The sequence below is a fragment of the Lepidochelys kempii genome, chromosome 11, assembly GCF_965140265.1.
Source record: "Lepidochelys kempii isolate rLepKem1 chromosome 11, rLepKem1.hap2, whole genome shotgun sequence".
In the NCBI taxonomy this organism is placed as follows: domain Eukaryota; kingdom Metazoa; phylum Chordata; order Testudines; family Cheloniidae; genus Lepidochelys; species Lepidochelys kempii.
Window position 1 is genome coordinate 21,049,659 of NC_133266.1, and position 23,017 is coordinate 21,072,675.

Genomic DNA, 23,017 nt, shown 5'->3' on the forward strand with positions numbered 1-23,017 from the left:
GGTGGATATGGAATCTAGAAGCCTGCCCATAAGCTAGGGTGGCAGATAGCCAAAAAGGGGTCCACCTCTATCTACAGGGAAAACCACAGGGGACACAGGTGCTTTTTAAAACTGAGATGCCAGGAGACACTTTGCAGGAACAGATTGGTATCCACTGGTCAAAGGCTGTTAAGGAAAATATTTGGAAAGACGACTATGTAGATGTATGCACTTGTCTGTCCATGAAAATTGAGTGGCAGATATGGGAGTGGTGAAAAAGAAAGAAGGGGACAATTCCAGCAAGCCCAAGGTGGCTAGGAAACTAGAGAATTTTTAGAAATTAGCTGCAGTAGACAGACAGACACACACACACAGAGTAATAAACATGTTAAATGAATCCAAAATGAAGTGTCACCTTTTTCGAATATTTAGAAGTTATATCATGGACATATGCCACACATGGTGATGAGACATGATTGAGAGATGAGGAGGAGTTTAGACTTATGGCTGCAGAGGAGCCAATCTTGCCCCGGGGTCAGAAGGAGCAAGACTTGTGGCTTGAATGCACAATTCCATACCATCCTGACTAGTATGTTATACAAACAGCAGGTTACCTGTACCAAAGCTGCAGGCTTTGGATATTGTCTCAACTGTCTGTTTCATATTTAATAAAGAGAAGTGTTTTCATTCCTCTTGCCAAGAGAAGAATTGGTGTAAAACAATGTAGAGGTCAGCATGATGATGATCTTTTATGGGGTAGAGGAAAAGCTCCATCTTGTGCAAAGCGGGGTGGTCAAGTGCCCAGCACTCTGATGAGAGCAGCAGGAGAAAGCAGCAATCATGGAAAAAGCCCTACCTCCAATTAAAGAACCCTATTATGGCATTATGTTGGATCATATTAAAGAAGTTCTGTATTAAAAATCACAAATGAGTTTGATTCCCCAGAGTTTAAATTCCAGGGTATTACTAATTAAGAGGTCTCTTGGTTTTTGGTACTCTTTCTCTCCCTCTATGTGTGAAACTTGCAAGCTGCTAATTGTGTTAGTACATTCTAAGACAGAGTCTGTTCTCAAAGCAATTCACAGAGAGAGAGACTCAAAGCAATACTCTAACAACAGAAACAGCACCCAGAGACTCCCCACCCTTTTGTTGTATTAACAATTGTGATTAAAATAGAGATAGAGGATGTATGTGGATGGATGCTTGGTGTGGATAATAACTGAATGATCAGGGAGGTGCCAGCCTAAGAATCCAGTGTCCATCGGCTGAAGAAGGCGTCAAGTGGAAATAACCAGAGGACCCCCCTGGAGGGCAGACTGGAATCCACCCAACAGCCTCAAGAATGGGAGAACCAAAGAACAAGATAACATCTTGGAGCCGTCAGGAATGTGCTATCTGCTGATTGATTCAGCAACAGTATGATGAAGCAATTCCCATAGACTGGCATAGGAAGAAATTCCTATAAAAATAGACTCTAAAAAGTGAGAACTTTGGGGTCTGATTCTGCAAACCAACTTCCAGGAGCATCAGATGAGCATCTGACAAGGCCCTGCTCCCTCCTCATGTCCAGGCCACCTGGCCAGTGACTTGGCATGAGCAACTCTAAGGCTGGTAACTATGATAACAACCTTGCAGAACCTGTGTGTGTGTGTGTGTTTGTATGAATGAATGTGAGAATAAATATGAGATTGAATGGAATGTTATAGCTATAACTAACTGCTTACTATGATTCTTTCTGTATTCACAATAAATGTGGTATTTTGCCTTTTTCCCTTTAATAAGATCCTGCTGGTTTTTATTTTATTGGTACAACATTTTGGTGGAGAATTGCGAAAGGGGGAATATTGGTAAAAAACCTCAGTTATTGTAAATATTGGTGTGCACACCGCCAGCTCTAGTGAGCTAGGCATTTCTATTAGGTTAACCAGACCTGCTGGCCTCCGAGAAGGTAGCAGGAAAAACAGATTAAACCAGACCTGCTGGCCTCCGAGAAGGTAGCAGGAAAAACAGATTAAACCAGACCTGCTGGCCTCCGAGAAGGTAGCAGGGGACCTGCTGGCCTCCGAGAAGGTAGCAGGAAAAACAGATTAAACCAGACCTGCTGGCCTCTGAGAAGGTAGCAGGGGACCTGCTGGCCTCCGAGAAGGTAGCAGGAAAAACAGATTAAACCAGACCTGCTGGCCTCCGAGAAGGTAGCAGGAGACCTGCTGGCCTCCGAGAAGGTAGTAGGGAAAACAGATTAAACCAGACCTGCTGGCCTCCGAGAAGGTAGCAGGGGACCTGCTGGCCTCCGAGAAGGTAGCAGGAAAAACAGATTAACCAGACCTGCTGGCCTCCGAGAAGGTAGCAGGGGACCTGCTGGCCTCCGAGAAGGTAGTAGGGAAAACAGATTAAACCAGACCTGCTGGCCTCTGAGAAGGTAGCAGGGGACCTGCTGGCCTCCGAGAAGGTAGCAGGAAAAACAGATTAAACCAGACCTGCTGGCCTCCGAGAAGGTAGCAGGGGACCTGCTGGCCTCCGAGAAGGTAGCAGGGAAGAACAGGTTAACCGGACCTGCTGGCCTCCGAGAAGGTAGCAGGGAGAAACAGGTTAACTGGACCTGCTGGCCTCTGGGAAGGTAGCAGGGGACCTGCTGGCCTCCGGGAAGGTAGCAGGGGAAAAACGCATAGATTAAGCTATGATTTCAGAATCTAGGCTGTGTCACTTGCTAAGTAATACCAGCAGTGACAAAGAGATTGAAATATCCATGTTAAGATGTTTAAAAGAAAACAGGGTAAGCCAGTACTAGAGGGAGGAATGGAGTCAGAAGGAACTCCAACCTCACCTTTTGTTAAAGAAATTACACCTTTTAAACAAATCCTTCAAAAATTTGGGCACAGTCCTTGGACTAAACAAGCCCTAGCTGATGTCTGCACTATTTCGGACCTAGAGGATAGATTGGCTCAGTATATCCTCATATACAAACCTTCTAGTGCTGCCAAAAGAGATGCAGCAGCAATTTGGTTGTTGTGGGAGGCATGTAAGGATTCTTCTCTCCGCTTGTCTTCATGTAAAGAGGAAAAGGCACAAATGGAAAAGGGAGCAGACAATTGGAAGGTGCTGGCTACAAATATCCAAAGCCAGCTGAAAATAGTGAAAGAGGCACTCCAGGAATACAAAAAGAGTGAAAAAGTTAACTCTGCAGAGGCTGGAGGGAGGCAGGTAAAGGGGGAGAAGGTCCTATGTACGGCACCCCCAGGCATAATTACAAAGAGAAAAGAGAGTAAAAAAAAAAAAAAAAAAGTTAACTCTGCAGAGGCTGGAGGGAATTAAGCAGTTAAACTTTGTATTTCACCCAAACAACTTTTAACCGAAAATGTTAAAAAGGAAAAGTGTTAGAGCATTCTTGGTTTCTTTGCAGCCATTCTGAAAGAAAAATGGGCCCTTTTCCAAAGGAATGTCTGTAAATTAGCCAGGCAAAAATAAACTATCTGATTAAAATCATTTGACTGGACAATTTAGTCAAACTTGCTAAAAGAACATAAGAGGGTTCTATTGGAACTTAACTGCCTCAAATGTATAAAGGGAATGTAAGATGTAAAAAACAGAGCAGTGTGGAAGGGATGTTGAAGGAAAAGAAAATGTGTATGTATCTGTGTGTGTGTAAATATGTAAAGTTCTAAGGACCAGTTAGTTTTGTTTTTGTTAATGCCACTAAAAATCCATTTGACTCTTTAATTCAAAGTTGCAAAACTGACAGACCTTTTTGCTAGACACAGGTAATTAGTGTTGTTTGGCTTTGGGATTTGGCATTTAACCCTTAAAAGGTAACTCAATGCTTTACAAAATTTAAAATGTTTTTAAGTTGTGGCTGCAGCAGGGCAGTCAAAATCAGGAGAATATATTAAAAAAAAAAATTGGATTCTTTTTGTTTGTTTTTTGTTTGTTTGTTTTTGTAACAAAATAGCAGATGAGAGTTGTAGTAAAAAAAAATAAATAAAAAAAGACAGTGCCTCTCTGAAGCAACAGCAGGGGTGAGGTGCACAAAACAAAAAGAAGCAATGTTAGAAACACTGAGTCTTAAAATGGCTCTGAGTAATCAGACTGTCACTTTGATAAAGGTACATGAAAACTCTGTAAGCAAAAAAAAAGAAATAGTGACACCTTATGTAAAAATGGATCTGGATAATGTTATAGAAGTTAAACTATGGAAGAAATGTGCATTTGCCCCAGAACATGTGCAGGGTATATTGTAGAAGGGGCAAAAGAAATGCAAACATACCATGCTACTTAATTAAAATGCTATTAGGGCTCCAAAGGGAGCCACAATAGGTTGGGTTTTCTTTTTCAGATTGCTGTGTGTTTTGGAAGCAGAAGTTAAAAGTAATCAAAACTCTGGTGAAAGTTGATTGTGTCCCTTTTAAGATAGAGTCTCTGAGCTGCTGATGGCTTTAAATCCAAAAGCAGGAAGTTTCTGTGAAAATGCAAATTATCTAAATGATAAAGGAAGGAAAGAACTAGCAGCACAAAGGAGCTGCAGATAAAGGACATACCTGGTCAGCAAACAAATTGTCTAAATAAAAGGCATGGGATAACAAGATAATTTTAATACATTTAATGATAATAAGTATCCCTGTAACAACGTATAGTGTGTATGATTTTTGGAAAAATCCTTTAAGGTCGTATGGTAATGATGCTTCTCAGTTATTACCTGTAAATACAACTTAAAGCTTAACACAGCAGGAAAAACATTATAAACTTGGTCTGCTGTATAAGAAGGAAAACTCAGGGATTTAATGACTAAACAGTGGGATAAGTTCCCCATAACCCTTAAAAGATAAAAGCCTTTGAAACCTGGCCTGCCTATAGAACAAAAACAGGAAAATATGGGGGCAATTTCTCTGTTTTGCCTGCAATCAGCAAGGGTATTTGTAAAAGAAATATTTTAAGCAATAATCTGCCACCCCAAAAGGGGTAGAAACATGTTCTTTTTGTCTTTCAGAAAATCAGGAAAAGCTGCCAGCTGAAAAGCAACCCAATACCATGAATCTACTGTCACAATAGAAATTGTGTTCTGTGTTCTATGTTTTGTCTTGTGTTTTGTGTTGTTGCTCGCACTGTTGTGTGTTTAAAAAAAAAATACTGAAGACCTGCAGGAACTTAAAAATAAATTAAGCTTTCTGTCCCAGCTACAGGACAGCCTGATACAAAAACAAGTACATGCCAATGTAGACTTGGTCCAAATTGGTCTGGGTAACCTAAAAGGCCAATGGAATCTTTAGTAATGGCTTAATACTACCACATGGCTTATCCATAAGAAAAAAAAAAATATTAGAAATAGGAAACTACACAGCCATAACTATGGGATGCACTGAAATGCAGATACTTGCACTAGCTACTTTGGAACACAAAATGTTCTGGGTCCTATTGGGAAATATTAAGGGTTTGATGCATTTGTTAAAAAAGAAAGAGATCATTGTTTGACACTTATCAATATGAATGGATGCAATATGTTTCCACTATTGTAAACCAGACTTGTTAATGGGAGAAATTGTTGTCAAAATTGCACACCAACAGTCCCTGGAGGCAAAGGTATTGAAGGTTAACCCACTCCCCATATTACACATGGGATCCTTTTGGCTACCCTGGACCTTGAGCCAGTGAGCTGGGGAGGGAGGGAAGCTATTGGACACTAGAGGTTGTACCGAATGGACTCCTCAAAAGTGGGTGTGCCTCACCTTGCCTGTTGCCCCAGAACCTTGTAGTAAAGATACATCACTAGGATCATGTATGTGGCATGAATTGGAATCACAAACTCAAATTGCCTCACAGTACTTTCTCTTGAATAGGCTACATAGAAAGTGACACTGACGATTATAAATCTTAGTGTCAAAAGGGGGATTATGTTGGATCATATTAAAGAAGTTCTGTATTAAAAATCACAAATGAGTTTGATTCCCCAGAGTTTAAATTCCAGGGTATTACTAATTAAGAGGTCTCTTGGTTTTTGGTACTCTTTCTCTCCCTCTATGTGTGAAACTTGCAAGCTGCTAATTGTGTTAGTACATTCTAAGACAGAGTCTGTTCTCAAAGCAATTCACAGAGAGAGAGACTCAAAGCAATACTCTAACAACAGAAACAGCACCCAGAGACTCCCCACCCTTTTGTTGTATTAACAATTGTGATTAAAATAGAGATAGAGGATGTATGTGGATGGATGCTTGGTGTGGATAATAACTGAATGATCAGGGAGGTGCCAGCCTAAGAATCCAGTGTCCATCGGCTGAAGAAGGCGTCAAGTGGAAATAACCAGAGGACCCCCCTGGAGGGCAGACTGGAATCCACCCAACAGCCTCAAGAATGGGAGAACCAAAGAACAAGATAACATCTTGGAGCCGTCAGGAATGTGCTATCTGCTGATTGATTCAGCAACAGCATGATGAAGCAATTCCCATAGACTGGCATAGGAAGAAATTCCTATAAAAATAGACTCTAAAAAGTGAGAACTTTGGGGTCTGATTCTGCAAACCAACTTCCAGGAGCATCAGATGAGCATCTGACAAGGCCCTGCTCCCTCCTCATGTCCAGGCCACCTGGCCAGTGACTTGGCATGAGCAACTCTAAGGCTGGTAACTATGATAACAACCTTGCAGAACCTGTGTGTGTGTGTGTGTTTGTATGAATGAATGTGAGAATAAATATGAGATTGAATGGAATGTTATAGCTATAACTAACTGCTTACTATGATTCTTTCTGTATTCACAATAAATGTGGTATTTTGCCTTTTTCCCTTTAATAAGATCCTGCTGGTTTTTATTTTATTGGTACAACAATTATCCTAACAAGACAGACAGGGTTTATATAATGTAAGCGATTTGTAGTAGGTTTTAAAAACCAAGTTGAGGAGGAGAGGCTTTATGTGTGGATAGAAAATTTGAAATCCATTAAAAGGTTACAACAAATAGTTCAAGGAAAAGGGGGGGCGGAAATTGGGTACATGTGTAGAATAAATCAAAACATTTCAGTCAAGATAAAAGTATAGAAGCTGCATGCAAATATTTACCAAGAGCAGAGGCTACACAAGTTCCTCCATTTTGACAGTAATTGTAACAGTGGTTGGTTTCACATCTTTCTCCAGAATAGTTTGGCCAACAGTGACATCTTAAATCACCCTTCTCATTCATAATGCATCTTCCTCCATTTTCACAAGACAGTCTACATGTATCCTCTGTAGTAAAAATTCATAAAGGTTACTGGGCTTTTCAAAAATTCTGTTTCAAATAATCAGAGAAAATGATTACTCATTTGAATACTTCCATTGTAAGGGCTGCAGAATCAGAATTTAGTTTCCATCGGGGGACTTGGGAAAACTATACTCTCCTACGTCACCTGGCTTGCCCTCCTGCACTCTTCCCCTAGCCCTTTTACTCTTTCCTTTCTATGTCCTCTTTGCCTTTGTCTTTCTGTTCAGCTAATAGACTCCTAACTCACCCCCACCCAAAGGATTTAAAAACAAACCAAACCCTCTAGCCAGGGTAGTCAATAGGCAGACTGCGGGCCAAATCTGGACCACCACACATTTTTGAATGAGCAATAAAATCTTTTTATTTACTTATTATTATCATCATCATTATTTTAGTGTTATTTTCTCTGGAGTTTGGACTTTGACTATACCTTTAACAAGACATTTGGACCTTGACAATAAAATAATGGATTACCCCTATCCTAGTCTATCCTTTATGTCTCCCCCAACCCACCCTCCCCCCAACATGCAGAACTAACATGTTTAGAGACAATCACTTTACACTTGCAAACAGCAGTCTCTTCATATATTCATTTCCCCTACTCTGTCTTGGCTATTTAAATTGTAATCTTTTTGGGGAAGGGCCTGCCTACTTCTCTGTTTGTACAGTGTGTAGCCCATTCTCACTAAGCCCCAGGCACTATGTAACATAAATAATAATACTCTTGAAGCCCAATTCAGCTCAGGCATAAACCTACTGTCTTCCATTATAGTGGTGCCTACTTTGGTAACAGCATCAGAACATGTCAAGAAATTAATATATTTATGTCTGTTTCAATGCACAAAACATTCAATGACATCAAGAAGAAATCAATTGTAGAATATCATGTATACGATGCTGAAAAGTTCAAATAATTATAATCGTTAGGTTGCTTAAATATCCAGACAGCTTTCAAATCCAGTTTGGGCCATCTTTCCATTGCTTACAAAGTGGATCATGTGAAATTGAACTAATTAAAATGTCTGTCTATTCCTGCATTTCAATCTTGGCCTACAATTGCGGAAGTGTCCATTTTAAGAAAAAGGATGTCACAAATCTCCAGGAAGAATTCAGTATTATGTCCACCAGAAATATAGATGTTTCCCAAGATTAGTGTTTTGGAGCTAAAATAATATATAACAAAGGTTTCTGTTTCTTCTAGAATACTCTAGGATTGGATAATTTGAATGGATTAAGATGGAAATCCTTTAATACATCCTTTCATACAGTTCAAAGTGTATTTCGTTGTTCATACTGAGATGCACATGCATGAAAATGTCCACAAAAATAATACTAATTTATTGGATCAAATATGGAACTCAGTTAAACTTTTGCAATCTCACTGGTTTGCACATGTATAATAACTAAGGGACAATTGTGTGTTTTGAAAAAATAAGAGGAAAAGGAAACATTTTCCTTTATTTTGGTTATAGCTGATGTCATCAGAAATAGAGCAATTATTAAAATAATACTATGATGCTGGAATAAATAGGTCCCCATAGAAATACACAGAAAAATATAAAAATCCAATATTCCTTATCAATTTATTTTCTTTATAAAATAAGTTTGTTCAAGAATGTTAATATGATTTTATATAATTATTAACCAGCAGGGCTATAACAATTTTGGATTTTACTAATTTAGGAATATTAAAAGTATGGTTTCAAGATGTAACAGAGTGGCAGAGTTCTACAACCCTGTCAAGGTTCCTCCCCCACTCTGAACTCTAGGGTACAGATGTGGGGACCTGCATGAAAAACCTCCTAAGCTTATCTTTACCAGCTTAGGTCAAAACTTCCCCAAGGTACAAAATATTACCCCCGTTATCCTTGGAATGGCCGCTACCACCACCAAACTAATACTGGTTACTGGGGAAGAGCTGTTTGGACGCGTCCTTCCCCCCAAAATACTTCCCAAAACCTTGCACCCCACTTCCTGGACAAGGTTTGGTAAAAAGCCTCACCAATTTGCCTAGGTGACTACAGACCCAGACCCTTGGATCTTAAGAACAATGAACAATCCTCCCAACACTTGCACCCCCCCCTTTCCTGGGAAATGTTGGATAAAAAGCCTCACCAATTTGCATAGGTGACCACAAACCCAAACCCTTGGATCTGAGAACAATGAAAAAGCATTCAGTGTTTTACAAGAAGACTTTTAATAAAAAATAGAAGTAAATAGAAATAAAGAAATCCCCCCTGTAAAATCAGGATGGTATATATCTTACAGGGTAATTAGATTCAAAAACATAGAGAACCCCTCTAGGCAAAACCTTAAGTTACAAAAAAGATACACAGACAGAAATAGTTATTCTATTCAGCACAATTCTTTTCTCAGCCATTTAAAGAAATCATAATCTAACACATACCTAGCTAGATTACTTACTAAAAGTTCTAAGACTCCATTCCTGTTCTGTCCCCGGCCAAGACGACTACAGACAGACCCTTTGTTACTCTCCCTCCTCCCAGCTTTCGAAAGTATCTTGTCTCCTCATTGGTCATTTTGGTCAGGTGCCAGCGAGGTTACCTTTAGCTTCTTAACCCTTTACAGGTGAGAGGAGCTTTCCCCTGGCCAGGAGGGATTTCAAAGGGGTTTACCCTTCCCTTTATATTTATGACACGCCCCCCAAATCTCAGCTAGGGTGAAACACTGGCTGGGATTTCTTCCTGGAGCTCTAGGAAAACAGAGTTAATAAGACACATGCATCTCTAAATATACTACCAAGTACATAAAGACTATCAATATTTTCCACATCTCAAGGACGATTTTAACCAGTTGATTCTGGGAAACTTTCACGGGAGAGTGCATCAGCCACTTTGTTAGAAGCTCCTGAGATGTGTTGGATGTCGAAATCAAAATCTTGGAGAGCTAAACTCCACCGAAGAAGTTTTTTGTTAGTTTCTTTGACGGTGTGAAGCCACTTTAGTGCAGCATGGTCGGTTTGCAGGTGGAAACGCCGTCCCCAAACATATGGGCGTAGCTTTTCCAGAGCGTAGACAATGGCATAACATTCTTTTTCAGTGACTGACCAGTTGCTTTCCCTCTCAGACAGTTTTTTGCTGAGAAACACTACAGGGTGGAATTCTTGATCAGGTCCTTTCTGCATTAAAACTCCTCCCACACCACGCTCGGATGCATCTGTGGTTACTAGGAACGGTTTGTCAAAGTCTGGGGCCCTTAGTACAGGGTCAGACATGAGTGTCGCTTTAAGCTTGTTAAAGGCCTTCTGACACTTTCCGGTCCACTGAACAGCATTTGGCTGTTTCTTTTTGGTTAGGTCTGTCAGTGGGGCAGCGATTTGGCTGTAGTGCGGTACAAATCGTCTGTAATAACCGGCCAAGCCTAAGAAGGATTGAACTTGTTTCTTTGACTTTGGGACAGGCCACTTTTGGATAGCATCCACTTTGGCCTGTAGGGGGCTGATAGTTCCTTGACCCACCTGGTGTCCAAGGTAAGTCACTCTGTTTAGGCCTATTTGACACTTCTTAGCCTTAACAGTTAGTCCTGCCTCCCTTATGCGCTCAAGGACTTTTTGTAGATGTTCCCGGTGGTCTGCCCAGGAATCCGAAAATATGGCCACATCGTCAAGGTAGGCGACTGCATATTCTCCTAATCCCGCTAGGAGACCATCTACAAGTCTTTGGAAAGTGGCGGGTGCATTTCGCAGCCCGAAAGGGAGTACATTAAATTCATACAGCCCGAGATGTGTGATGAAGGCTGACCTTTCCTTGGCAGATTCATCTAGCGGTACCTGCCAGTACCCCTTGGTTAAGTCCAAGGTAGAGATGAACTGGGCCCTTCCCAGTTTCTCTAATAGTTCATCTGTGCGTGGCATGGGATAGTTGTCAGGGCGAGTTACAGCATTTAGCTTACGGTAGTCCACGCAAAAACGTATTTCCCCATCTGGTTTGGGAACTAGAACCACTGGAGATGCCCATGCACTTTCAGAGGGGCGGATTACACCCATCTGTAACATATCCTGGATCTCCCGTTCTATAGCAGTTTTAGCTTGAGGAGACACCCGTTCAGTCAGGTTGGACCCTAATTGGGTGAGCATTACCTGTGTCAATGGAGTGGTATGCCCGTTCAGTCAGTCCTGGGGTGGCTGAGAACGTTGGCGCATAGCTAGTGCACAGCTCCTGGATCTGCTGTCGCTGCATACGCCCAAGGGTCATGGAGAGGTTCACCTCTTCCACACCACCAGCACATTTCCCTTCGTAGTAGACACCTTCAGGCCACTCAGCGTCATCTCCTCCCTGGGCTGTAAACTGACAAACCTTTAATTCTCTGGAATAAAAGGGCTTTAGAGAATTAATATGATACACCTTAGGCTTTCGGTTGGAGGTGGGGAATGCTATGAGATAATTAACAGCTCCCAGGCGCTCCTGGACCACGAATGGCCCTTCCCACGATGCTTCCATTTTATGGGCCTGGAGCGCCTTTAAGACTATGACCTGGTCTCCTACTTTGAAGGAACGCTCTCTGGCATGTTTATCATACCAGGCTTTTTGCTCTTTTTGAGCATCCTGTAAGTTTTCTCTAGCAAGGGCTAAAGAGGTTCGGAGGGTGGTTTGTAGGTTGGTTACAAAGTCCAGAATGTTAGTTCCTGGAGAAGGTGTAAATCCCTCCCATTGCTGCTTCACCAACTGCAATGGCCCCTTAACCTCACGGCCATATACAAGTTCAAATGGGGAAAACCCTAAACTGGGATGTGGTACAGCTCTGTAGGCAAAGAGCAACTGCTGCAATACTAGGTCCCAATCATTGGAGTGCTCATTTACGAATTTACGTATCATGGCCCCCAAAGTTCCATTAAACTTCTCCACCATGCCATTTGTTTGATGATGGTAAGGAGTGGCAACCAAGTGATTTACCCCATGAGCTTCCCAAAGGTTTTTCATAGTTCCTGCCAGGAAATTAGTCCCTGCATCTGTGAGGATGTCGGAGGGCCAACCTACCCTGGCAAAAATGTCTGCTAGTGCCTGGCACACACTTTTAGCCCTGGTGTTGCTTAGAGCTACTGCTTCCGGCCATCGGGTGGCAAAATCCATGAAAGTCAGTATGTACTGCTTTCCTCTGGGTGTCTTTTTCGGAAAAGGACCCAGAATATCCACAGCTACTCGCTGAAATGGAACTTCAATGATGGGGAGTGGCTGGAGAGGAGCTTTGACCTGGTCTTGGGGTTTTCCCACTCTTTGGCACACCTCACAAGACTGGACATAGGTAGAAACATCCTTGCCCATTCCCTCCCAGTGGAATGACCCCCCCAAACGGTCTTTGGTCCTGTTCACCCCAGCATGGCCACTAGGGTGATCATGGGCTAAGCTCAAGAGCTTGGCCCGGTATTTAGTTGGAACTACCAACTGTCTCTGAGGATGCCAGTCTTCCTGGTGTCCCCCAGAAAGAGTTTCCTTGTATAAAAGTCCTCTTTCTACAACAAACCTGGATCGATTAGAAGAGCTGAGAGGCGGTGGGTTGCTCCGTGCCGCCGTCCAAGCTCTCTGGAGGCTTTCATCTGCTTCCTGTTCGGTCTGGAACTGTTCCCTTGATGCTGGAGACATCAGTTCCTCATGGGATTGTGGACCTAGGCTTGGTCCCTCTGGAAGCGATATAGGGGATGGAGCTGTTTCTGTTGACTGTGAACCGCTCTCCGCTGGTGCACTATGTTGGGATTCAGGCTCCGGCTGAGCCTCTTGTGTAGGGTTATCGGCTGCTGCCAGTTCAGGTTCGGTGGGGCCCTCTGGTGTTGAGGTTGCAAGTACTGGATTCAGTGCTGACACAGGGTCTGGTGTTGGTTGTTCGGCTGGTTCCGGTTCTGGGACTGGTTCCGTCTGGGTCTCTGGGACTGGATCCACTACTGCTGTTGCAGACATTGGCCTGGGGTCCAGGTCCATCACCTCTGACTGGGTCCTGATAGAAGTTTCCGGAACAGAGCTAGGCATCACGGCTTGTTTAGCCTGGTTGCGGGTGACCATTCCCACCCTCTTGGCCTGCTTCACATGATTGGCCAAGTCTTCCCCCAACAGCATGGGGATGGGATAATCATCATAGACTGCAAAAGTCCACATTCCTGACCAGCCCTTGTACTGGACAGGCAACTTGGCTGTAGGCAAATTGAAAGAGTTGGACTTGAAGGGTTGAATCGTCACTTGGATCTCTGGGTTGATTAAATTGGGGTCCACTAAGGAAGCATGGATAGCTGACACTTGTGCTCCGGTGTCCCTCCACGCGGTGACCTTCTTCCCACCCACACTCACAGTTTCCCTCCGCTCCAAGGGTATCTGGGAGGTATCTGGGCCTGTGGACCTCTGGTGTGATTCCGGTGCAATGAACTGTAATCTGTTGGGGTTCTTGGGGCAGTTGGCCTTTACATGCCCCAGCTCGTTACACTTAAAACATCGTCCAGCTGACGGGTCACTGGGGCGAGGAGGGTTGCTGGAGAACGGGGTGGTGGGACGATAAGGGGTCTGGAGGGTTCTTTGGGAGGTAGGTGGGGCTTTGGGCGGCCCCCGGTAATAGGGTGTGGTCTGGGGTGGTCCCTTCTGGTCTCCGCTCCAACTGCGACCAGTTTTCTTCTTCTCTGCCACCTCCACCCATCTGGCTCCAATCTCTCCTGCCTCAATTACAGTTTTGGGTTTCCCATCTAGGATGTATCTTTCTATTTCCTCAGGAACACCCTCTAAGAATTGTTCCATTTGCATTAGGAAGGGCAAATTTACTGGAGATTCAACACTTGCTCCTGATATCCAGGCATCCCAATGTTTTACAATGTGGTAGGCATGTCGGGTAAATGACATGTCTGGTTTCCACCTTAGGGCTCTGAACCTCTGACGAGACTGCTCGGGTGTTATCCCCATTCTGACTCTCGCCTTGGATTTAAACAGTTCATACTTGTTCATGTGTTCTTTAGGCATTTCAGCTGCCACCTCAGCTAAGGGTCCACTGAGCTGCGGCCTCAGCTCTACCATGTATTGGTCAGTAGAGATGTTGTACCCAAGGCAGGCCCTTTCGAAGTTTTCTAAGAAGGCCTCAGTATCATCACCTGCCTTGTAGGTGGGGAACTTTCTGGGATGGGAAGTGGTACCTGGAGAAGGATTGCTAGGGTTTGTTGGTATATTCTGCTGGGCCTTTATCCTCTCCATCTCCTCCACATGCTTCCTCTCTTTTTCCTTCTCCTCCTCCACATGCTTCCTTGCCTCCATTTCCCTCTTGTGGGCAGCCTCTTGGTGTTGTTCTGCCTCCCTTTCTTGTTCCTTCTTCAGCTGCATGAGTTCTATCTGTCTTTCATGTTCCCTTTGTTTTTCCTCAGCCTGAAATTTGGCTAATTCCAGCTGTAGTCGAGCTGAGGATTTGGCCATTCTAACCTCTCTGTTTTTAACTAACTTTACACCCGAGGTTTAGAAATAAACAAACAAAACTTGGCTGTAAAATTTTGCTGTGCTGGAATAGAATACCTATTCTCTGATAGTGATTGTCAGCCTACAGAAAAAGACAATTCCCTTGTCTCTGCTCTGGGCCCAAATTAAAGCAAAAAACCTCCAACTACTTGGAAACCTGCTTACCCAGCCCAAAGAAGAAAAAAATTTCTTTTCAAACCTGTGCTCCTTGTAAAACAAAAAAAAAAAATCAAAATCCTAAAAAAAAACCCTGCCACTTTTGTCTCCAGGCAAATGGGTAGAGCACACACCCCCTATTTACTTTTAGGAAGAAAAGAAAAAAAAAAAAACCTCTGGGTTGGAAGACTGTGAATTTCCCTGCAGGAGTTAAGTACCCTGCCTCCAGGCAAAGAAAACCTGCAATTCACAAGATAATCCCCTTTTGTCTCTGCTTGGCCACAAAGCAGAGAGAAACCAAGCTGCTTTCAGTTTCAAAGCTGCCTTCTGGACTTCCTAAAAATTCCTTTTTAAAATCTGTATTTCTAGTTCAAAAAATCTCAACTGGATCTCAAAATGATTTCAGGTTAATCCCACCACTGTGCCACCATGTCAAGGTTCCTCCCCCACTCTGAACTCTAGGGTACAGATGTGGGGACCTGCATGAAAAACCTCCTAAGCTTATCTTTACCAGCTTAGGTCAAAACTTCCCCAAGGTACAAAATATTACCCCCGTTATCCTTGGAATGGCCGCTACCACCACCAAACTAATACTGGTTACTGGGGAAGAGCTGTTTGGACGCGTCCTTCCCCCCAAAATACTTCCCAAAACCTTGCACCCCACTTCCTGGACAAGGTTTGGTAAAAAGCCTCACCAATTTGCCTAGGTGACTACAGACCCAGACCCTTGGATCTTAAGAACAATGAACAATCCTCCCAACACTTGCACCCCCCCCTTTCCTGGGAAATGTTGGATAAAAAGCCTCACCAATTTGCATAGGTGACCACAAACCCAAACCCTTGGATCTGAGAACAATGAAAAAGCATTCAGTGTTTTACAAGAAGACTTTTAATAAAAAATAGAAGTAAATAGAAATAAAGAAATCCCCCCTGTAAAATCAGGATGGTATATATCTTACAGGGTAATTAGATTCAAAAACATAGAGAACCCCTCTAGGCAAAACCTTAAGTTACAAAAAAGATACACAGACAGAAATAGTTATTCTATTCAGCACAATTCTTTTCTCAGCCATTTAAAGAAATCATAATCTAACACATACCTAGCTAGATTACTTACTAAAAGTTCTAAGACTCCATTCCTGTTCTGTCCCCGGCCAAGACGACTACAGACAGACCCTTTGTTACTCTCCCTCCTCCCAGCTTTCGAAAGTATCTTGTCTCCTCATTGGTCATTTTGGTCAGGTGCCAGCGAGGTTACCTTTAGCTTCTTAACCCTTTACAGGTGAGAGGAGCTTTCCCCTGGCCAGGAGGGATTTCAAAGGGGTTTACCCTTCCCTTTATATTTATGACAAACCCCATGTAGGAATGTAGGACTTTTTAAACAAGTAGCCTTGATGTTAGAGGCTAGAAACCTAAGTTAAGATGCAAAATTATTCTTCCTGACTCAGATCAGGTGAATCTTATCAACCGTAATCAGGATATAAGAGAGCCTGACAATGTTTCTGGGCTGGTAGGAAATGAAGGCTTGAACAGAAGGATCATGTGGGGGGCACAGACTTGGAATAGAGAAGCTCAGAAGAAAGTTTATGCTAAGGTTTATATTCTGTTATTTAAATTAATGACAAAAGACAAATCACTCGAAGCACATAAATTAGGAACATAATTAATGTGTTTACTATTTGGAGCACAGAGTAATAATCCACCTGCATATGCAAGGATTCCAAACTCTGGAAGGTTTTTTTGGTGAAAATTGCAAATATGGTGAAACTGAAACATTTCAAGAATTTATGCAGACTCTTTCAGTTGGAAAAAACTAAAAATAATAAGATATTTCAATTTTTCAATTCAAAGCAACTTTTTATTTTGAAATTTCCTTTAATTTTCTTTTAAAAATTAAACATTAAAAATTCTCAGAGTCTAAAGACAAGTTGCACTTCAGACTGAACAAGATGTTTCATTTGGTATGAACTTTTTTCTTTCACTTTTTTGGAAGAAAAAAAAAAAAGTGTTTTCAGTGTGACCGAAAACAAACTTTTTAATTTTATGATACTGCCAGGAAATCAAAAACTCCATTATTTGCACATTATTCTGTGAACTACTTATATAGGTATAAATATACATTACTGGGTCTCCTCTCTCTTCCACTCTTCTTTCTAGGGAAGAAAAAAAACCCTATGTGTACTACTCCCTAAAAAGAACGGAAATCAAAGACTTAATTGTTTGCAAAAATGTGGGTGGGTCAGATTGAAATAAGACATTGAAATAAGGAAATTATGAAGTCATTCACTTTCTATTATTTATCGTGATCTCTCTCTCTCTCTCTCTCAGCCTGCTACATCATGGGGAAGTATCAAGCCCTGAGATCCTAAAAGAAAGAACGATGGAACATAGGGAAAGGTCATCTCAAGGGGAGCAAAAGAAGGATTCTCTCTCTTTTGACTTCAGTATAACACATAATGAAGGGCCAATGGGTTTTAATCAGCCATGCACATAAAATCCTGCTTGTTTTCTCCTTAGAAAAATCAAAAAGTCATTTATGGTCTTTTTACTTGATATGATTCTCTATCAGTGTAGCCATCAGGAAAAAAAGACAACAGAGTATGTTTGTCATTGAGGTCTTTGGCACAGACTACTTCTGAAAAATGCAAGAAATCCCCCTGCCCCCCAATAAAATTTATCCTCCTTCAATTCCCAATCAAAATAATTCCTCGGATCAGGGGGAAATGAATACAGATCCATTTCCAGAGGGGTAACAGAGGAACAAAGAGTTATGTCATTCCTAAAAATTACATTGAAAGTTTATGGCAAAACAAGGAGATGGAAGACCCATAACTTTCTCACTACACAACAGTACCACACGTACAAGGTGCTCTGTATTTAAGATAACTGAGATATCAGGATAGGAGAGGGGAAGTTTTTAAGCACCCAATGATAGAAGAGCAGAAGTCCAATTGATTTTCAATAAACCTATTCATTTTTTAATAAAAGCACTGAAAGCTACAAAAGAAAAAAGCTCTGTAAGTGCAAAGCATTATTAATAGTCACATTTTTTCCAAATGAAGTAAGTAAAGCACAGACAGATTTAATGACTTGGATGGAAGGCATTGTTGACAAATGGGTAGGGACTATGAAGTCAAGAGTCTTGAGTTCTAAGCTTGGTTCTGACACAGTCATCTATAATTATTCTGTAATACCTATTAATGTTGAAAGTAAAAGCTGGGATGCAAACAGATACCTAGCTAATTTAGCTATGTAGTGAGTGTACGTATTATGTCAGTTGCACATTGAGGACCCAATCCAGCAAAGCATTTAAATTCAAGCTTAACTTTAGTATGGGAATAGTCACATGCTTAAATTCTTTGCTGGATCAGGAATACAGATCTGCTCACGAGCCATTATTAGTTTGGTCAACACCACTTATTCTTTGAACTTAATAATTTAGTGACCCGTCCAACCCAATTATTTAAAATGTAACAAACTCAATCTTTATTAAACCTAAACACACATACAAAAAGGATGTGTATCTCTGAAACACAACAACAAAATTAACATTGCTAAGGACAAACAATATATGTAACATCATTTACAAAACCCCACCTCTTAACAGAAATGTAATAAAAACATGCTGTCTTCATAATAAACTAACAAATTATTTTTATCAAATGTAGAGACATGCATATTTATCATAACACACAATATGAAATAACAACAACTTTAACGGTGTAAAATACAGTAGGATACTTCCACTGAGTGCAATTTTGAATATTTGCCTTGGGGAGGCTAGTTATGAGGAAGCAGTTTTGAATGATAGAAAATAAGGATCTATAAGTGAGATGGTTCAAAAGAAGCAGAAAAAAAGGGTTGAATGACCAAATGTATTACCTTCGACTGAGATAAAATGATTTTGTAAAGTGGATTAGGTAACCTGGCTATCTGCAGAAACCAGAATATGCGTGCTTCAAGATCTCATCCTAAAGGATCTGTAGAACAGCTTAAACTCCTGGATCCTGGATAGTGATTTGTCATTGTCATCTTCTTTGCCGTCTTCTTTTTTCTTTTTGCAGATGACATATAGATTTTCAGAGCACTGGAACATCCGTAAATGAAGAGAATCTCAGTGATTTAATGAGAATAATCTGATTCAGTGAACATACTTCTTTCAAGAGTGAGGTTGAGGCTGCGTGGTGCAGGGGTCCCTAGTGCAGAGGCCTGCACAGCTTAACCACTGTCAAGGAGGAACCAAGGTCATCTCTAATTCGGACAGAGAATCAAGGCCTCCTCAGCCACTCAAGTTATGAAGAGTATGCTTGATTTATACTATTTTTATTTGATGCTGATATTAAGATTTGAGGTAACTCCATATTAGGGCCAGGGATGAGATAGGTTGCCCACTCCCAGGACTCTGATATATTTTTCCTTTGAGAAGCATAGAGTGTTTTGACTTGTTGGCAGATAGATTGTGATGCTTCAAAGGTATCTTCTTTTTATAAGAAGGCTTGGAAGTTCAGCAAGAGCTCTGTGTGATTTTCTGTTTCCATGCTGAACCACTCTGCCTTCTGTTTGTATGATATGCACTAATGATATTCAGATAGGTGATTTTCTGTGAAGATTATGACTTTCATTGTCTCATTGTCCAGTGAAAAAGCTCTTCTTTCCTTGAAGCCTGCTGATGCAAATCTATATGGTTTTGTTCTTCATTGTTACATAGGTTACTACTATCTGGCACAGATCAAATTTTGTTCAGGGCTTCTTTGAAGGATGCTGAATATGTTTCAGAGTCCCAATTTAAAGTGCCCTTGACTTTCTTGTTTCTTGAACCTTTTATAGGAAAAAAGTTCTATTCAAAGAATTAATCATCTATTTAATTAAGGAATGAAAGAAAAAAATTCTAGACCCTATAATTTTACAGTATTTCAGTATGGCAATTTATTTTGTTGTTATTGCATGGATTTTCTAAGTTAGATCTTATAATTTTTTCAAGAAAGAATGGACTGACATAGTTTCCGCTGACTTTAATTTGGAAGAAAAGTATTTATTTGGATACTTTTTCTTCCGTTCTTCCTTTTGATTTCGCTGCACGCTTCTTGTGTTATGAACCTTGTGACATATTTTCTCAGAAAGCTCAAGGCACAAAATCGCTTGTGCTGATCTTTGCCAGTTTTCTCTGACTGAGAGTAAAGAGTCGACCTTTCCCCATAGATGAAACATTTGAGGAGGCAGTAGTACAATACTTTTTGGACTTTTTAGACATTTTCAGCTTTTTGGGTGTTTGGGACTACAGTCCTCTAATGGAAGGGAGAAATGTTCTTCTTTGCTACGTGCTTTCAACTCTTAGGAAACATGGCTCTGTGCTCATCCCCTGGGCTGGAAGACACCAAACAGGTGGATAGGCCTCCATAGTAACAGCTTAATGAACTACATTATGGGGAGAAGGAGGAGGAAGGATTCCCACATCTTTCTCCAAGGAGGAGAGAACTCATTTCAGGAAATGGAAGGAAATTTTAGTCTCTTGCTTACTCTTGAGAAAAATGTGCAGTTTGTCACTCAGCTGGGAAAGTGGCAAAGTAGATTAAAGGGTTTTATAGCCTTATGTCAGTGGTTCCCAAACTTGTTTCGCTGCTTGTGCAGGGAAAGCCCCTGGTGGGCTGGGCCGGTTTGTTTATCTGCCGCGTCCGCAGGTTCGGCTGATTGCAGCTCCCAGTGGCCACGGTTCACTGCTCCAGGCCAATGGGAGCTGCTGGAAGTGGTGTGGTCCAAGGGACATACTGGCTGCCGCTTCCAGCGGCTCCCATTGGCCTGGAGCAGTGAACCGCGGCCACTGAGAGCCGCAATCGGCCGAACCTGTGGACGTGGCAGGTAAACAAACCGGCCTGGCCCGCCCGAGGCTTTCCCTGAACAAGCGGCGGAACAAGTTTGGGAACCACTGCCTTATGTCAAAGCATTGTGATCTTTTCTATCTTGCTGAAGAGCCCTTTCTGCTCTGGGGGGTACTCTCTAGGGCTGCATTTGTCTGGAATCTAGTCCTGATATCTGACACAGCCTATCTGCAAGCTGCAAACACAACTTTCCTTTTGAAGACTGTTGAATCCACTTCACAAATAGAACGTTTATGATTTTAAAATATTCCTGTTAGCCTGCTCTGCCATCTTAAAGAGAGAGGGGGAAGTTATAAGCAAGCATTTCTGCGTGATCTCAGAGAAAATCAGAATTGTATTTTACAGCCCAAAGTGAAAGAGAAGGTCAGAAAAGGTGGCAAACTAAGGCAAAAACCAACCAAACAAAAAACGGTTGACAGTGCTTGAACTTATATTACCAGTTCCAGTGGGATATTCTCCTTTTAAAATATAGGTAGTATGCCTCAAACCAGTAGAATCTTTCAAAACAGAAATAGCTTTATAAGTATGCTCACTGTGCTGTTTGCAACATGAAAAGGTGAAAATATGAAAGAAAACACAAATGTGGCACAGATTGAACATTTCAATCTGAATCTTTGCAGTTTTTACTGAAACTTTTCAAGCAGCCAAGAAAGCACATTCTGTATTTTAAATGTAACTGGTAAATGTTCAAATTAGGAATATGGAATTCATGTAAAATTTCCATTACTAGTGTTTGTTCAGATGGAAGACCTACATACAACTTTCTTCCAGTGCAAATCTATGTATTGAAATTTAAACTTTCATCTTTTTGGCACATTTTTAGTTTCATTGTACTATACAATGAATAAACATAATTAGTGCAAATCCAGCACTCTTTTTTGGAAACTGACGCAATGTTCAATTCATCTGACAAACGATAGCTTACCTTTGAAACAGAAAAACAGGTCTACTTTTGTCAATACATAAATTAGAAACAAAGTATTCTATCAATTGTAATTAACTACTTGAGAGATCAGCTGAACCCTTCTCCAAGAGTAAGAAAGAACAGGATATGAAATGTTTTTGATTTTGTTACTAAAATATTAGATACATTCAGAATACTAATCAATTGTAACAGATATCAGCAAAAAAAGACAGCGGATTGTAAAGAGCTGTAAAGGTCCCAAATATATACTTTTCAATTATAGGATAATTAATTAGCAATAAGGAGAAATGTGCAATATGCATTCAGTTTGTACACAAATCTATTAAGAAGTTAATGTTCAGAATTCATTGTACAGTTTTTATAAAGAAAAAACAGATCAATGGATCCATGCTATTATGACATCTCAATGCTAATAACTGCTATGTAGAATTCTATGAAAAAACCAAAACCCAGTGAGGCAGAGCTTGAATAATGACATCTATTTTGATGATTTCTGGGATGAAATGAATGAAAACAAAGCGAAAACACCAGTTGGGCAAAGCCACAATCTCTAGGGCAAAGCAGTAAGGTACTTCACATTAGCCATACAAAAGCTTGTACAAATGAGGTCTGAGCAGCTAAAATGAGGGAGTGTCATTTGTTTAGAATAACCATACAAACTCAGCCAGGAACTTCTCAAAGTGTGTTCAGCCAGAAGGAGGTCTTGAAACATTAATTCCCCAGAAACAAATATAATAGTTTGCACTGCTTTAGGTGCACTGATGGCTGTAGATAACCAGCCCATTTTCACTATGGAGAACTTGTGTTTTTGGTAGTTCATTAAATTACTGAAACATCATTAGCTCCTTTCCCACATGTTCATATTACACCTGATGATAATCATCCAAGTGCTGTACAATAAACCAATGGTCACACTGGATAGTAGTATCATTGGAATTATGGTATAGTTAAACATCACAGTGCACTCACAGTGTGGTTATGCTTTTTGATACATGTAATTACTATGAATTCAGATAACTGGAAAGTTCACTATATCACTGAAAATAATTACCATACCAATATAATGTAGTTAGTATACCTAGCTTCTAATAGTGTATATATATTAAGAACACCACCAAAGAGGTAATAATAAGTAATTCAGTCATGTAGTTAACTATTCAGTTGTATGAATTAATGGTTTCTGATCCACCAAAGAACTCAGGCACCTAAAAATCTAAGTCTCAGATATAGGTGCCTAAGACCCAGTTTTAGGCTCCACTGCAATCCACAGAAATTCTGTTGAACTCTGTAGGTGCCTAACGTCACTCGGCGCCAACATGTTCAGCGTAAAAGTTCCCTCAGCACCTATGTTTCCACCCATGCACACTGCTGCCTCATTCCCAGGTGTCTGGATACCTATTTCCCACCTAAGTCCCAGAGCAA

General features: G+C 41.1%; 1 protein-coding gene across 11 annotated transcripts in view; it reads right to left on the reverse strand.

Moving 5' to 3' along the window:
• The window catches only part of LRP1B (LDL receptor related protein 1B), a 1,327,274-nt gene that overhangs the window by 61,988 nt on the left and 1,242,269 nt on the right, over positions 1 to 23,017 (reverse strand). For all 11 annotated transcript variants that reach the window (XM_073305381.1, XM_073305383.1, XM_073305382.1 and 8 more), the window contains one exon: positions 7,022 to 7,186. In XM_073305381.1, the coding sequence (XP_073161482.1) occupies positions 7,022 to 7,186 (165 nt within the window). The remainder of the gene's footprint in view (positions 1 to 7,021; positions 7,187 to 23,017) is intronic.